General features: G+C 34.5%; 1 protein-coding gene across 3 annotated transcripts in view; it reads right to left on the reverse strand.

Annotated features, from left to right (window-relative positions):
* The window catches only part of LOC121411624 (P protein-like), a 53,188-nt gene that overhangs the window by 15,414 nt on the left and 21,321 nt on the right, over positions 1–16,453 (reverse strand). For 2 of the 3 annotated variants that reach the window (XM_041604442.1, XM_041604437.1), the window contains exons 4-11: positions 16,268–16,325; positions 13,774–13,846; positions 12,825–13,065; positions 11,828–11,987; positions 10,105–10,242; positions 9,543–9,724; positions 8,899–9,037; positions 7,884–7,907 (exon numbers count right to left, since the gene is read on the reverse strand). In XM_041604442.1, the coding sequence (XP_041460376.1) occupies positions 7,884–7,907; positions 8,899–9,037; positions 9,543–9,724; positions 10,105–10,242; positions 11,828–11,987; positions 12,825–13,065; positions 13,774–13,846; positions 16,268–16,325 (1,015 nt within the window). The remainder of the gene's footprint in view (positions 1–7,883; positions 7,908–8,898; positions 9,038–9,542; positions 9,725–10,104; positions 10,243–11,827; positions 11,988–12,824; positions 13,066–13,773; positions 13,847–16,267; positions 16,326–16,453) is intronic. The other variant, XM_041604450.1, reaches the window with a different exon arrangement.

The following is a 16,453-nucleotide window of genomic DNA, read 5'->3' on the forward strand; positions in this document are numbered from 1 at the left end:
TTCTTTTGTTTTTATTGTTTGAATTATACAATATTTCAATTTTTATGAATTTGATGATTAGGACCTCCTTGCCTGAAGCACAAAATGTTAAATAATGGAATTCCACGTGTTCAGGGAGGAATGAAACTTCATTTCACATTACAATGACGAGAAAATCAAAATATTTCATATTTCAAACAATAAAAAACAAAAGAAAAAGTGAGTGAGTGACATCATCGACTCTCTCATTTGGATGTAACTGGCTCGTTCATATAACTATTTTGTTAAAAATAAGCGAAACTTTAAAATGTCATAACTTTCTTATTTTACATCCGATTTTGATGAAATTTTCAGTGTTATGCTTGTTGAATTTTTCTCTTTTTATTCAAATCAAGTTTTTGTTGGGGTGGACTTGTCCTTTAATACAAAGTTGCTCTTAACTCAATACAAACAGCTTTATGAAACACCCACCAGGGTTCAAATCCTACTCCTGGCATTCATTTCCTTCAGCAAGAAATTCATTCATATTGTGCTGCACTCAAGCCAGGTGGGTGTTTCATAAAGCTGTTTGTAAGTTAAGAGCGACTTTAAGAACGACTGGTGATCCTTTTGTAGTACATGGTAATACTTCAATGGCGATGGTTTAGCGCGTAAGAAAGGATCCCCAGTCATTCTTAAAGTCGCTCTTAACTTAAGAACAGCTTTATGAAACGGCCCCTGGAGAGGTAAATGGGGAGTTGGCAAGAATCATGTATTCTTTAAAAAGCAGAGTGCAGATATAAACGCTGCATTACTAAACCCAGGGTAATCATGCTGTATTTATTGTATAGCACACAGAGAGCTAAGAGTTTTTTTTTTTCTTTGGCTACTTTTCACAACCTACATGCACATGTACTGCTTAAGTTAATGGGAATTTTTCTGGGGCTCTTTTTGAATTTCCAGGGCTCTTTTCACCCTTAGCCCCATGTATTTCCCCCCTTTCACTTTAATATGAACCTATGTGTACAGAGACTCAAACAACCAAATTCATGATAGAAGTTTAAACTTGGAGAGGGTACAATACCCCCATCCTACTTTGAATGAACACTCAAGACGGGGGGAGGGGGGTAAGGGGGGGGGTAAGCATACTTTGGCCAAGTGTGCACCTCCAGCATTAATATGGGCATTATTCAGTGTGCATGCACACATGCTTACAAAAACACAGGTTGGGGTTTAAACCAGGAGGTTTATAGCATGGAATTGTGAGAATAATGCCTTTGTTTAAAGCACTTTTTGGAATTCAGACCATTATATCATTTCAGCCTTGGAACATTGTAACAAATGAAAAATACACTTGTTCCTATTGCCCATTTGGTTGAATATACAAATAAAAACATGACTGCAATTTACACCCCACACTCAATTTTGGCCTAAAATATCTATACTCACAACATTTCCTTTCAGGATTTAATCACTTTAAAATTAGGAATAAGAAGTGATTTAGTTTCATCAAATTTGGCATAGTAGTAAATGATGCCTCAATGGTTTTATGCCCGGGGGGGGGGGGCACTCGACCAAAAAAGTGGTAGGGGTGTGCCGCGGGCGAGACAAAAAACGGGGGCCTTGGAGCGGGCTTATTGTAAACAGGAGGGTCCTCAGAACGGGCTTCGGAACTACAAATATTTGTGAAAACGGGGGTCCTTGGAACGGATCGCCAGCGTGTGAGTGCGCTCGCGCAGAGGCGATGGTTGGACAGTGATCTGCGGCCGCTTTGACCAAAATTGCTGCTCAGTGTAGCAGATCAATGCGATCAGAACGGCGTAACGAAAAATATACGATGCTTTGGAGCGGATTTCTTTCTTCTTTTTTCTCGATAAGAGGAAAAATGCTATGCCTTGGAGTGGCTTTCTTCGTTCTTTTTCGCAATAAGACAAAAATGCTATGTCTTGGAACGGAAATTTGAGTGTAAAAATGGGGGTCCCCTCCGCGACACATACCCACTATGCATTATATACTGAGTGCCCCCCGGGTTTTATGCAATGAGGCATGATCTTACTTCCTCACTAATATCATTCTATTGTTTCATGCACAAACTATAAGATCAATAATGGAAATGTACATGCATAGCTTATGCTATATAGTAGCATTGCGTGTAGGTACATATTCTTTTTCCAGATGATGTTGGCAGTTTATCTTAATTATATAATAACAATAAAAAAAATATGCCATTTCCTCCACCATTGGACCATAATGCCCGATGAAAAAGATTTACAAACAGAATACCTTAAGTTATTGAAACAATAATTAGCATAAAAACTCCATTAATGAAATCAGATTACACCATAAACCCCATCAACAGTCCCCTTAAATCAATGCAGAAGGTAAAATGTTAATTAAGCACCAACACCGCCAATCCTAGGTTCAAATCTCAATGAGAACATGCTAGTGAAATACCAAGCAAGATGCAGTTCATATATATTACTTAGCTGAGACTTTACATTATTCACATTTTCAAAGTTAATTACCATGCACAGACCTGCTATCTCCTATTTTAATATTTCGATGCTAACATATGCTGCATACCAATTGTATTATTTGCTGTAAGCGGGAAGTTTATAATCTATATAGGTTTAATATATAAACAACAAACAATGGGGAGAGTTTTTGATATATATAGTTACTGAATATCATTCCCAGAATTAACGGTTGTCTGTTTACTTTACATCATGTATCATTCATTCTGATATCATGAAGTAAGTAAGAGAAAATGAAAGAAATATGGACAAAAGAAACAGATATCATAAAATAGGAAGATAATTTCCCAAAATATCTGAACTTTCCCCAGCATATAACAATCAAGGTAGAGAGAGATACACTGTAAAGGTAGTACAGGCAGAAGAATATTACCCAAAAGCATTAACGAATGGGAGGTTATTGAAGAAGTGAAAAAAATACCAACAACATAATTAACCAGAGATATGAATTAAAACAATGATAAGACTATTTAGTGTTAAGATTTCATTTTAACCACTACAGGACATGAAATATTTACAATATATGATGTACATTATACATATTGATCAATTATTTGTAGGTCTATATTTAAAAAAAAACATAGACTACAAAATATACCAGTCATCTTGAAAGAAAACAATATGATAACCACTTGTATTTTAATTACTGTAGTAATTTGAAAGACAACAATGTGATAACCACTTGTATTTTAATTACTGTAGTGACTTGATAATATTAATAAATGGTACTCAAAAACAAATCCAATACAATTAACACAGTATTATTACAAAAATGGTGCAAAAGTGTTAATAGGGAAAGAATTTTAAGAACTTGTTGGTTATTATAGTCTTGATATATGGGATTTTTTTTTTTTGGGGGGGGAAATTTAGTATTATCTTTTAATACTCCCTGAAATAAAGAGGCATCATTAGTAGTTAATTCTACTGTATATTGGATATCAAAATCACAAAGATTAATTGCATATGAGTGATTAAGGAAGACATAAATCAAAGTTCAAGTCAATGTCAATTAAAGTCGAAGTCCAAATTTACTTTGAGATATAATCCTGTTATTTGATAAGATTTAAACCAATCATTATCAAATCTGTGCAGTCTTTTCTACCACCAGATACCAATAGGTAGAAAATGAATTGTAACTGTTCATACTTTAATTGCACGTAAGGACTTTGATTTTGAGTTTCTGCCTGCATTGTCATGAATATATATTTTTGAAGGAAAAGTTGAGATTTAGATATCTGCATTTTGGGTATTCAATGCTTAGTACAATTATATACTAAGAACATTGGAGGATCCACAAATCTAAACCACTTTTACCCACAGACAGAGACCAATCTCTCTTTGATTTTGATCTATGGCAATATCTACATGTATGTCCCTAGGGTGCCTGGATCACTTTAAATGTCACCTTAACTTCAAAGCTTTGTTAATGATGATCTGTCAAGCCTAGTCATCGCAGGAATTCACTACTTGAGTTTGATACATTCATTTGTACAATGACAAAAAGGCCTTCCAAAGAAGGTATTAGTTTGGTATTAGTTTCCAAGGACATTATTAAAGGGTCAATTGATGTTCATGGTAAAATATCTTGCACTACATACAGTAGGGGAAGGCGGGGTAAGTTGAGCATAGGGGCAAGTTGTGCCACCACCTCCAGGCCAATAATGAATGAGTCAGACATTGTGGTGGTGTCATGTATTGATGCCCCATTACATCACCCTTTACCCAACTATATTGTTTTCGACTTTGAAACAAAAAGTACTTTTTTAGACGAAAAAATACAAATTTCAGCCAAAAAAAGTAAAAAGGGGTGTAAAATAGTGGAGTGCTGTTTCCCCACACACGTCTTTAAATATGATAAAGAAATAATAACAATATTGTTAGACCAGGTATGGATCTTCATTATTTTCATAGTCTTTTCAATGATGGATGCATAAGAAATGAGTGGATGTGAAAATATCGCATTAAGTTCGGACTGGGGTACTTTGAGCCAGCCAACATGGGGCAAGTTTTGAGCCATGGTAATTCTTATGGTAATAAGAGTGAAAAAATAAAAAAAATCTTGAAAAATCGTTGATATGCAGGCAGAAAGGTGTGAATTCACATGACAGTTCTTTTACTTTTAGCGGATGTTTGTATTTATAGAGAATTAGCAAGTGAAAAGACTTGAAATAAAAAAATGTCATGCTGCTTCTTCCCGCATACATTATGTACATAGTTTTTGTGGCCCAACTTACCCCAGAAAATGGCACAACTTACCCCACATATGGGGCAAGTTGAGCCATTTGACATCGTTTTTTTCAAAGGTCACAATGAATTTCAGTGTGGGGGTAGAAAGTTATATATAGGTGAAAAATGTTTCCCAAGAATCAAATTTTTAGGCAAGGTACTTATTTCTACAATATTATTAGTCATATCAATTCTAACTTGCAAAATGCAAAAAGTGTCACAACTTACCCCGCCTTCCCCTATATATTGTAATTGTACGCATCTATCTACTGATTTGCTTCAGAGGTTTGAAATGTGAGCCACGCTGAATGCACCAATTTTACAGTCAATTGTCTTCCAAAAGCCATGCCAGACTGTACCTTTCAAAACTGCCATAATCATAGGTTTCGATCCATGAGCGATAGTGAACTGGCCTTTTTTTCCACGCATACATAGTCATAGAAGCCATATCCAATACCCATTGACCAATAGACATTGATTTTTTAAAAGGCAAGATCTATCAGTACATACATGAAAAGGTGTTTATTTATCTAGAAATTGGAAATTGTTTCCTACCATTTTGTTTTCTAATCAAATAGAATCTCACTTTCTTTGTTGTTAATAATACAGATCAAACAGGGGTGTTAAAATAATGTATATTATTGCAAAGATCTGTAGGGTGAAGGCAAATTTTTGGAGAGATCTAATGCCAATGACCAATCAAGATCATTGTTACAAGCACACTTTGTTCAAAACACTGACCAGGAACCAATCAGAGTTGTTCTTTCACATTTGCAATTCACTGCAAACCTTTATATTACAGGATCCTGATGGGGATAAGATGAGGAACTCATTTGACATGTACATTATGGATTGCATAACTTCTTTATTTTTACTCAAAATTTGCAAGACAAAGATTATGTTTACCCTTAGGCATACCATTCTTATTTAATAAAGGAAAGGGAATGGTGGATTTCAAAGGAAGAATGGGAGGCAACAAATAAATGCACATACAACATGCAGGCCATTTGTATGCCAGGAACGGTTTTCATGCAAGACATTCACAGGCAGATATGTATAAAATACGGATAAAACTGAATTACATCTATTAAAATCAACATTTTTCATAATACATGTATACCTAAAGGGCAATAAAAGATATACTAAAATCAATGACAAATCAATCTGGAACTCTATCTTCAATGCAAACAAATTTTGGCAAATAAGTCTAGTATTAGTATTAATCTAGTTTGAAAAACACATAAGTCATAATTGGTACACTGAGAACTTTACGTACCTAAGAAATTCAAGATTGTTGAAATGTTACCCCCCTTTTGTTAGTGAGAATGTTCTTATTTATTATTTTCATTGATCACTGATCAACAACTTTTATCATATTTGGGAAGTACTCCCCCTATAGTTTGCTGGTATCGTATTCATCAGTGTTTTGTTTTGCTTGTAAGCTTATTGTTGGTGTTGGTTTGGGGTTTTTCTACAATTATTTAATGTTGATTAGAATAGTATTTCATCATAGAAAAACAAATTAATTAGAAAAAAATTGAATTTTGTTATCCTACTTTACATGTAGTGTGTGACATATATAGTCAATCATGCCTTACTGCCACATAAAAGAAGATATGAAATGAAATAGAACACAACACAAGAAAGTGGGAAAATGGGAAGTCTATTGGGGTGTTGCAAGAAACTTCCGATCAATTGCAAGTAACTTGCGATCAATTGCAAGTCTATTTTAGGTCCCTAAATTAATCATACATCTTGCAGTTAATTGCAAATTAGTGATTGATTGCTAATCTGCTCCTTGAAACAAGAAGTTTAATCTGATTTGCTAAAGCTAACGTTGATCTATCAGTTGTAAAATTGCAACAGAATATTTGCAATTGATCGCAAATATTTTCTCGCAACACCCCCTTAGTCTGATAATAGGGACAGTGCAGGATATCTATCAGGACGGGAAGATTTTCATCAAAAATATAGAAGCATAGTTATAATAAGAAGGCTCTTCCTTTCACCAAACATAGAGACTGCCAACATTAAAAAGGGACAGTTGGCAGGCAGGTATTACTTTGACAAATTAAACCAATAGGCCCATATTCTGAAGACTGGTTTGACTTTATAGGCCATGGTCTATACTCTGTGCTAAAATTATGGAAAGCCAAAATCTCAAACTTGCATTTACAAAACATGTGTCCTATCTTTACTTGGCTCTTTCCTTATATTTTAATGCTGGAGAGCCATATTCAGGCATCATTCCTAGTCAGTTATGAATAATTTGTGTGTCAAATGAGCTGACAAAGTGAACTTGTACTGTCAGATACCTGTTACAATTGGCTATCCATAGCTAAACCACAAGTTTAGACCAGAATTTAGATTTAAACCAGAGTTCAGAAGATGGGCCCTCGCATCCAATTTAAAGGTAAATGCCAGTTTTGGTAACGATATCAAAATGAGTTCGTACAGAATCCAATGAATTGACCACCAAAGTGTCTGTTTGTACAAATAAAGAATATGTGCCAAAGGATTCTGGAAGAAATTGTGTAATTGCTGAGAAATTAGCAAATAAGCACAGGATTCGGGTCAAGCGTCGGGCACGACATTCAAAGCAATAATAATACACTGTCCCACGTGCGCTTATCTGTGTTGGTGATCTTCAGTGTGAACATTTTTCAGCGTAGATTTCAAGATTTCACAAAGTTAAGTTTATGTGACTGTACCAGATCTAGATCCTCGATCATATACTGACAATTAAGCCTGGTTTTACAGACTTTCTCATGAAATCAGTGTTTACTGCAACTACTGGCATTTCTCTTTAAAATTATGTTTCAAAATGACTAATTTTAAGAGCTTCCACCCATACTAATATCCATCTACAAAGATATATTATCCAATTGTACAAGCATTGTTTCACTACAATAACAATAATAACTGCTCTGTCATTATTCATATCAGAGGAAGGAAACAAGTAAAATCTCAACTGCAGTCTATTAGTGATACCAAGGTTAGGGGGGTTAGATCTACACAATGTTAATATAACCATGCAAATCTACAATTAGTCAGGAAAAAAAATCACATATTAGTTGAAAGAAATATCCATACATAGCACACAAGGGAACCAGCAAAAGACAACCAAGGCACTTTGGGAATCAATGGCGTTCATAAACTACTTACCAATACATAAGGATATCTGTTTTTCTGTCAAATGGAATCAATGGAGTGATGCATGGATAAAGATGTCATGATAAAATACTGATGAGAATATAAACCTGCTGATAATACTGTTACTGAATTATGCCATGCCTTGATGTGCAAATATAATATCAAAAGCTTAATCTGTAGATTATAACATGGATTTAATAAAATTCACTCCTATCATGAATAAATTTATCCTTCATACTTTTCTTCATTCCATAAAAATATTTACATATGTTAAATTACTATGTTTGTTCTATGAATATCAATGCATAAATAACACTTTTAAGGAAGTTAATTTTATATACAACCTCAGTATCACAGGTGGTGACCTACTTTGTCACATCTCAAGTCAACTAATTAGTTGTACTAATTGATTCTACAGGAATTACCCTTTCCAATATTGCCAATATCATAAGAAAAAAAAATGGAGATATGTTGCCACAAGACTGTTTCAAACAAGTGAAATGATTACTTTGAAAGGTGGGTATGGAGAGTAATTTAATTCATTACATAAAGACATGATGCAATGGATTCAAAAATAAATCTATAACCAAATATGTCAGATATATAAATCAAACAAAAAAAAAAATTGTCGCAAGATAAATTATTGGAATATAATTGAAATATGAATGAACAGATGAAATAAGATGTCATATCAATAATTTCACCTATCTTTTTTTTTCAGTTTCGAAATGTGTTTGGAGTTGACAAGAATAAATGTGTGGTTCTGGAGGGGATTTAACTTAATAGTGTCTTCAAAATGTTGCCCCAATCTGATAATAATGGAATAGTAAGGTCAACAAATTTGTAAATGGGGGCAACATTCATCAATATGATTACACAAAAATAAATATGAAAAAGTCAAGATGGACAAAGTTAGAAAAGCAAATGCTTAGAAATTTCCCAGATATTCTCTGAGACCTTCTCCATATCTCAAAAGATATGATCTGATTCACAAAGTTATGTTCAGTGAAATAGAGATAATACTTACGGCAGCTTCAATCTCTGAGTTGGCAACAATGATGACGTTTGGAGGGTCTCCGATGGCTGTAGCTGTACCTCCTATGTTTGAGAAGATTACTTCAGCTATCAACACATGCCTAGGATCAATGTTGAGTACCTCACAGAGGCTTCAAGAAAAACATAAAAATAGAAGGAAAACAAAAATACTGCTTGTTAGTTCTACCAAAAAAAATGAAAAATCAATGTGGAAACAAACTGGTAAAGTAAAGTAAGAAAAAGGATCGATATCACACATTCAATTTAATTTCAATTTCTGCATACCATCAATAAATCAAGATCTTGGTTAGAGGATGCTTAAACTGGTAACCCCAAATGCAAATTAAATTCAAGTTTAATCGCATGTAGTTGCAGCAGCTGTAGAAATAGAAGCAATAAGACCTGGAAATATACTTACATATTTTCCCCTGGTAGCTGCCCCCAAATAAAACAAACATACATGAATGAGCCTTCACATGAGAGAAATAAATAAAAAGAAAAAGAAAATTATTTGTTGTACAACTTTCTGTTGAATTATGGAGAAGGTGCGGGGAGGGGCTATCCAGACACCGATTGTACATGATAAATGTCATGTGATATGCAACACACCAATCACATGTCTCGTATTATTCTTACCTAATAGTGACAGGGGTCATGAGTAGAATGGTAGTGACATTGTCCAAGAAGGCAGAAACAATACCAGAGAAGAGACAAAGAATGGTAACCAGCGTCCAGATCTTTCCCTTGGCCCACTTGTAGGAGAGCAAGGCACAGTAGTCAAAGAAGCCGGTCTCAGAAAAGATGGCTACTATTGTCATCTGAAACAGAAAATAAAAGAAAAAGGAAATGTTATACTGCGCTTCTCCTCTTCCTCCATATGTCCTTCTTGTTTATAATGATAATATGCAACGTTTGTATAGCATTAACGTTTCCAAATGCTGCATGTCATTACCCTGGCATTAGCATAGCTCTCTCACATTTAAGGAACTCCTTCCTGGGTGGAGAGCGGCGAATGTAGTGATAACGTTTTCCCCCATCTATTCTTCTCTACTCAAATCTTTTTATAAACAGTTATTTTTCACTGACAACTATTATAATCTACTGAAATCCTTGCATCTGATTGGCTCAGAAAGAAGTAATCAGTGGAAATCTTCATTTATGAAACACTCCCCAGATCATTTTATATTTAAGCACTCACCATTCCCCAAAGTAGAGCGAGGACATCATAATCTAACCATGACATCACAACCTCTAAAGGTGGACGTTCGTTGTAGCTGGTCAACACAGCTAATGTAGCAAAGGATCCTATCATGGCAGCTGTAGTCCTATGTACTAACTGGAAACAAAATATGGACAATTTAATATTCGCATGAATTCTGCACCTATTTGGTCTTGGTCTATTCAGGGTTCATACAAGAATAGAAAAATACAAAGAATTTTTGAATGAATATTCTGCAACTTTTAATTCATTTCCAATGAGTATAGCCCCCCCCAAAAAAAAATGAAAAAGAAATAAACAAACAAAAATAAAATAGATGTCTAAATAAATAAAAACAAGTAATACTAATAATTTATAAAAATGTGATAAAAAGGAGAAAATAATGTCAGTCTCAACTATTTAGTGCAAAACTGGTTATTCAACATTAAACAAGTGGAATGCCTCTGGCAATCTCACCTGCATCACGCGGTTCAATATAGCAGCAGTGCTGACTTTGAAAACTACTCTAACTCGCACAAGATGTTCAGTGATACATGGTTACTCTTATGTCCACTTTTTATGAACTAGACCAATAAACTTACAGAGATATGATGGTTATTCAACAAAAAAACCCAACATGGCCAAAGTTCATTGGCCTTACATGACCTTTGACCTTGATCATGTGACTTGAAACTCGCACAGGATGTTCAGTGATACTTGATTACTCTTATGTCCAAGATTCATGAATCAGATCCATAAACTTTCAAAGTTATGATGGTAATTCAACAGATACACCCTATTCGGCCAAAGTTCATTGACCTTTGACCTTGGTCATGTGACCTGAAATGCGCACAGGATGTTCAGTGATACTTGATTACTCTAATGTCCAAGTTTAACGAACTAGACCAATAAACTTTCAAAGTTATGATGGTAATTCAACAGATACCCCCAATTCGGCCAAAGTTCATTGGCCTTACATGACCTTTGACCTTGATCATGTGACTTGAAACTCGCACAGGATGTTCAGTGATACTTGATTACTCTTATGTCCAAGATTCATGAATCAGATCCATAAACTTTCAAAGTTATGATGGGAATTCAACAGATACCCCCAATTCGGCCAAAGTTCATTGACCCTAAATGACCTTTGACCTCGGTCATGTGACATAAAACTCATGCAGGATGTTCAGTGATAATTGATTAACCTTATGTCCAAGTTTCATGAACTAGGTCCATATATTTTCTAAGTTATGATGACATTTCAAAAACTTAACATCAGGTTAAGATTTCGATGTTGATTCCTCCAACATGGTCTAAGTTCATTGACCCTAAATGACCTTTGACCTTGGTCATGTGACATGAAACTCTAATAGGATGTTCAGTAATACTTGATTAACCTTATGGCCAAGTTTCATGAACTAGGTCCATATACTTTCTAAGTTATGATGTCATTTCAAAAACTTAACCTCAGGTTAAGATTTGATGTTGACGCCGCCGCCGTCGGAAAAGCGGCGCCTATAGTCTCACTCTGCTATGCAGGTGAGACAAAAAATCAGGTTTCATAGAGCAGTTATATTGCCTAAATTATGATGTCACTAGATACACATACAAAATGTAACTTAGACACAGCCAAAGAATGAGCTTGATGTGCTACGTGGCAACTTAACCTCATTTGTATTCCTAAACATACACAACAATGGAACAGTCTGACACTATGACATACCTCAAACCCAATCAGGACATATACAGCAACTAAGATAATGGCAGCCCAAACCACCTCTTCATTTGATGACGAGGGTAAGAGGGTGTGGTCCGTTTGCATGGTTACCAAATCATCAATGTTGCTTTCAAACTGCAGCTCGTAACTGGTATTATGACCACATCTATAAACAGAAAATGATTGGAAGTCAAGTATCAATATTTCTAGCATTCTAATAATATTTGTATAGACAAGATGATAGCATGTCCTTGTATCAATCAAATATTGCAAGATGAATATGAATAGTGGAGAGTTCCCTATTAAATGACATAATTGGCAAAATTGCAAGTTACATGAATAAAGAGGAAGTGTACTTCTGACATTATATAAATGCATTATGCGAATGCATCATTTCAACAATTAAATTATCTTCATCACCCTTGAATTGCTTTTCATGGAGATCATGTCAAGCTCAAACTTTATATAATTCCCATGTTATGATGTTGAAACATTACCTTTGATTCTATAGATGTATTCAATTCAATGTGCAAATGAGGGATATGAAATTGTTAGCTTTCCAAATATGTTTAAGGAGACTAGCCAGTCTGGTTAAGCTAGTGTACAGGTACTCTGCACATTGTAATTCAAGTAATATTTTGTCAGTATTAGTACATGCACAATGCATGCATCATACATAAAAGACATTAAAAGTTTACCAAATGTTTAATTCATTACTCATTATTGTGTTTTTAAGAAAGCAATGATGAATCGTTTTTTTTAATTGGACACAAAATAACCTCTTATCTATAATAGCATATTTTTATGAGATTAATCTACAAAAAATACTAAAATAAATGCATATTTTTACTCGCTGCAAACATACATGTACATGAAAATTGATCTTTATCACATTCATCTGATAGACTCGGTGTAACATAGCTGGTATTTCATGGAATAAAGTATATAGTTTGACAATGAAATAATGCAAATTGTTATTTTCATACTGTATTACACCACTTACCCTTCTTTAAGATCATGGTATTTCTTCTCCATTTCTTCCCAATAAATACTTTCTGATAGTGGATATTCCCGATATACGTTATAGACTTCTGCAACCTCATAACAAATAGCGCCCCCTTTAGAGTAGTCATAGCCAACCAGTCGGACTGTGATATTCTCTGTTGAGTTGCCTAATTCTACAATTGGACCCTTAAAGCTGACTTTTATTATAACATTACTGCCAAGATCTGAGATTTTGGAGGCTGGTCCATTGGGTAGGATTAAGGAAAATATACACCACAGGATAGTGGCCGGGTCACCATGGGACTCAAACTTTATAGTAGACAATAATGGTCTACAATGTATCACTTCTAATAATATACGAACCAGAGGAGCTACTATGCCTTTAATTGAGCAAAGGTCACAAAAACACAAGAAATTTTTACTGTTACTCCCCTATTATTGGGTCAGAGAAAAGTGTCATTCAACATTTTACCATTAACTATGCTAATAGCACTGGCTGAACAAAAAGTGGTATTGTGTGAACATGACATTCATTCATGTAGGACGATATATTTCCCAAATCATGGTATTACAAAAGACAATCTTTTATGTAGTCCAAATATGCAGAATCATCCAGGGGGGCATCTTACAAAGAGTTGTGATTGATCCCATCAATCGCAACTATGGACTATGGAAAGCCAGCAAAGTCAACATATAAAATGCATGTTTGTTGAAAAGTTTTTCTAGATATGAATGTATATCCATGAATCATTGATTTCTTGACAATTTAGTGTCCTCCTTTGTTTACAAATTACATTTTGTAATTTTCCAGTAGAAAAAATTATGACACTGATGGATTTCCATAGAGTTATGATTAATTGGATCAATCGTTATGCTTTGTAAGACGGGCCCAGATCTTCTTCTCTGTTTTGCCTTAAACAGATAGGAAAGCATTCTTTGAAGGATACAATAAGGATGATCCTGTGATATAGAGAATATTTCAAGTTGAGGCAGTACTTCATCTTTCAAGGTGAAGAATACCTAAAGAAAAATAAAATAGAATCAAACAAAAAAAGTAAGAATTAAACTGATTATACAACCTTCCCAATTAGCTTATAATGTAATGAACAAGCAATGAAGAATTCATTTGTGATGGGATATTACATCGAATGGCTTTTGATACTATTAACGGTAAGTGATGAACTAATAATGGGAAAATCTAGTTTCAATGTTTATAAAACAGCTTGTTAGAATTCCAAATCAATGATACTCCTTGCCATCGAGACTCATTTCACTTTTTTTTCACTTGTGGGGGAGATGGGAATCCCCCCCCCTCTAATGAATATTCCTTTCTTGACAATTAAACAATATGTTAATCTGTGATATATTCAATTCAATTCATTTATTTTACTAGATACAAATAACATACATACAGGTAAATAACAAAAATGATAATACAGTTAAAGTATACAGAGTACCGTAGGCTTCGAGTGCATTTAAGATCCTTTAGATCTTAGAAGTTCCCGCCCAGTAAAGAAAGAAAAAGAAGGGATACAAAATAGAATATACAAAGACAAAAGAATACAAGGAAAAACAAACATTAATAAAATTAAAATAAAGTGTTTGCCTTTCTAGGAAAATAATAGAAAAACGGTAAAGGACTAGCGTATGTGGAGGGTCACAGAAAATCGACAGGTGAAATTAGAGAGAATAAGTGTAGGAAAAGGGCAAACACAGAAATAATAGTCATGTTACAATTACTTAGTTTTTATTCCAATTTGGATTTCTATAAGAATCTCATTTAATTTCCCAGAGTTAGAATAAATTGAAAAGTCATGTTAAACTTCAAAAACAGGAAACGTGGCATACATGGCTTTCCTTTCGTACCACTCAGGAACCTGCCTCTCACATCATGAATTGGATGACCTCTTGATCATACAGGCCTAGAATAGCATTCAAAATAGGCAGAGTGGCTACAAGTAGCTTTCATCATTGCCCATTTCAGTGATAATTTAAAGACCAATCAAAGAGACTTTACAAAATTTCACAATCTAATATAGATTTATCAATGTATGAATACACAGGGAAATGTTTGAATTAGGAAGGGTTCACATTGAAGTCTCCCTGACAGTCTAGGAGACCTGGGGAGCGTTTCATGAAAGGACTTGTCGGACATTTTATCTGACAAGTCCCATTTTATCCGACAGTTACCATAGTAACAGTACCTCTCAGCTAATCAACATCAGAGAAAGATGTCAGATCTGACAACTTGGCAGATGAAAATGTTGATGAAACACTCCCAAGGGAAGCATTTCATGAAAAGATTACTCAGTGATTTTCAACCAACTAATATGTTCTCAGCCAATCAGATACAAGGGTTTGCAGTAGAGTTTTTATCAATAAACTCTCATTGCTAGTCTTGTTGATAATCACATGTTTTTTGCCACTTAGCGATATTGATAACTTTTCTCTTGTTGTGAATAATACCAGCGATTACGTAAGGACATGACAGTGATTTTCTGTGATTGCGGAAAATGGACAAAATTCACTGAAACAACCTATTGAAAGTGGCTTTTTCAAACAGAAAATCATGGAAAACATATTTTTCCTCAAAATGCACAGAACAGAAATAGAATAAATTACTCCAAAATCTCAACAAAATATGAACACTTCCCAGCCACAAAACATGATCTCACTTCGCTATAATCATGACAATCCAAACATCGTGACTGCACTCGACTCCATTCGATCGTATCAAAAACATTCACAAGCACAAGCTTAAGTTTAGCGACCAAAAAGTACCAAATAACGTAGGAGGCAGCACATGACTGTGTTGCTGCCCTCTACATTTGAAGATGTACAGCATGATATCAAATAGGCGAAAGTCATTGACTGCTCAGAACGATGTCTAATAAGCCTCCAAATTATTGATAAAACTTTATCCAACCCTAAAATAATGCTAGTAACATCTACAGGTCAAATGTCATTGCTTCAACAATCAAACTTCCATCCTGAATGCGTTATCAACAAACGTGCACCATTGGTTGACATCATTGGATTTATTCGACAAAATAGTTCTAAAAAAAAAATCTCTGGGACATTAAGTTCTGTTAATGCCATTAAATGGTTCTATTTTTGTTTTCATCACCTACATGTATCTGGAACATGGACTGGAAAGTTGATGATTTCTTGTACTATGGTCACACACCAGAACTGACAAAGTCAGGAAAAATGTCTTTAATTTTCTAGTCTTGTCATTTGAATATGCTGTAAAGGTGGTCAGGAGAATTAAGAAACTATTCTAAAATACATTAAGTGTGATGTCAAAGATCTGTGAATATTCAAGATCACTGTGACAAGAGTAACTACATGTACTTTCGTTCAACTTATTTATCATTATTTGACCTCTCTGACAATTTTTTTTGTCGGGGATAATGCTTAACTTAAGATTTATGAACTTACCGTGCAGACAAACATGGACAGAAATAAAACAGCAATCTTTGTATATCTAAGATAAAGCCTGCAAAGATATAATGAAAAATTACATTGATTACATACAAACATATAGAACTACTCATAATTCTGCTCCAACGACTCCTATACTTCTCAAGAACTGTTGACACTATTTTAAACATCGGAAAACTCTGA

Source organism: Lytechinus variegatus, chromosome 1 (assembly GCF_018143015.1).
Source record: "Lytechinus variegatus isolate NC3 chromosome 1, Lvar_3.0, whole genome shotgun sequence".
In the NCBI taxonomy this organism is placed as follows: domain Eukaryota; kingdom Metazoa; phylum Echinodermata; class Echinoidea; order Temnopleuroida; family Toxopneustidae; genus Lytechinus; species Lytechinus variegatus.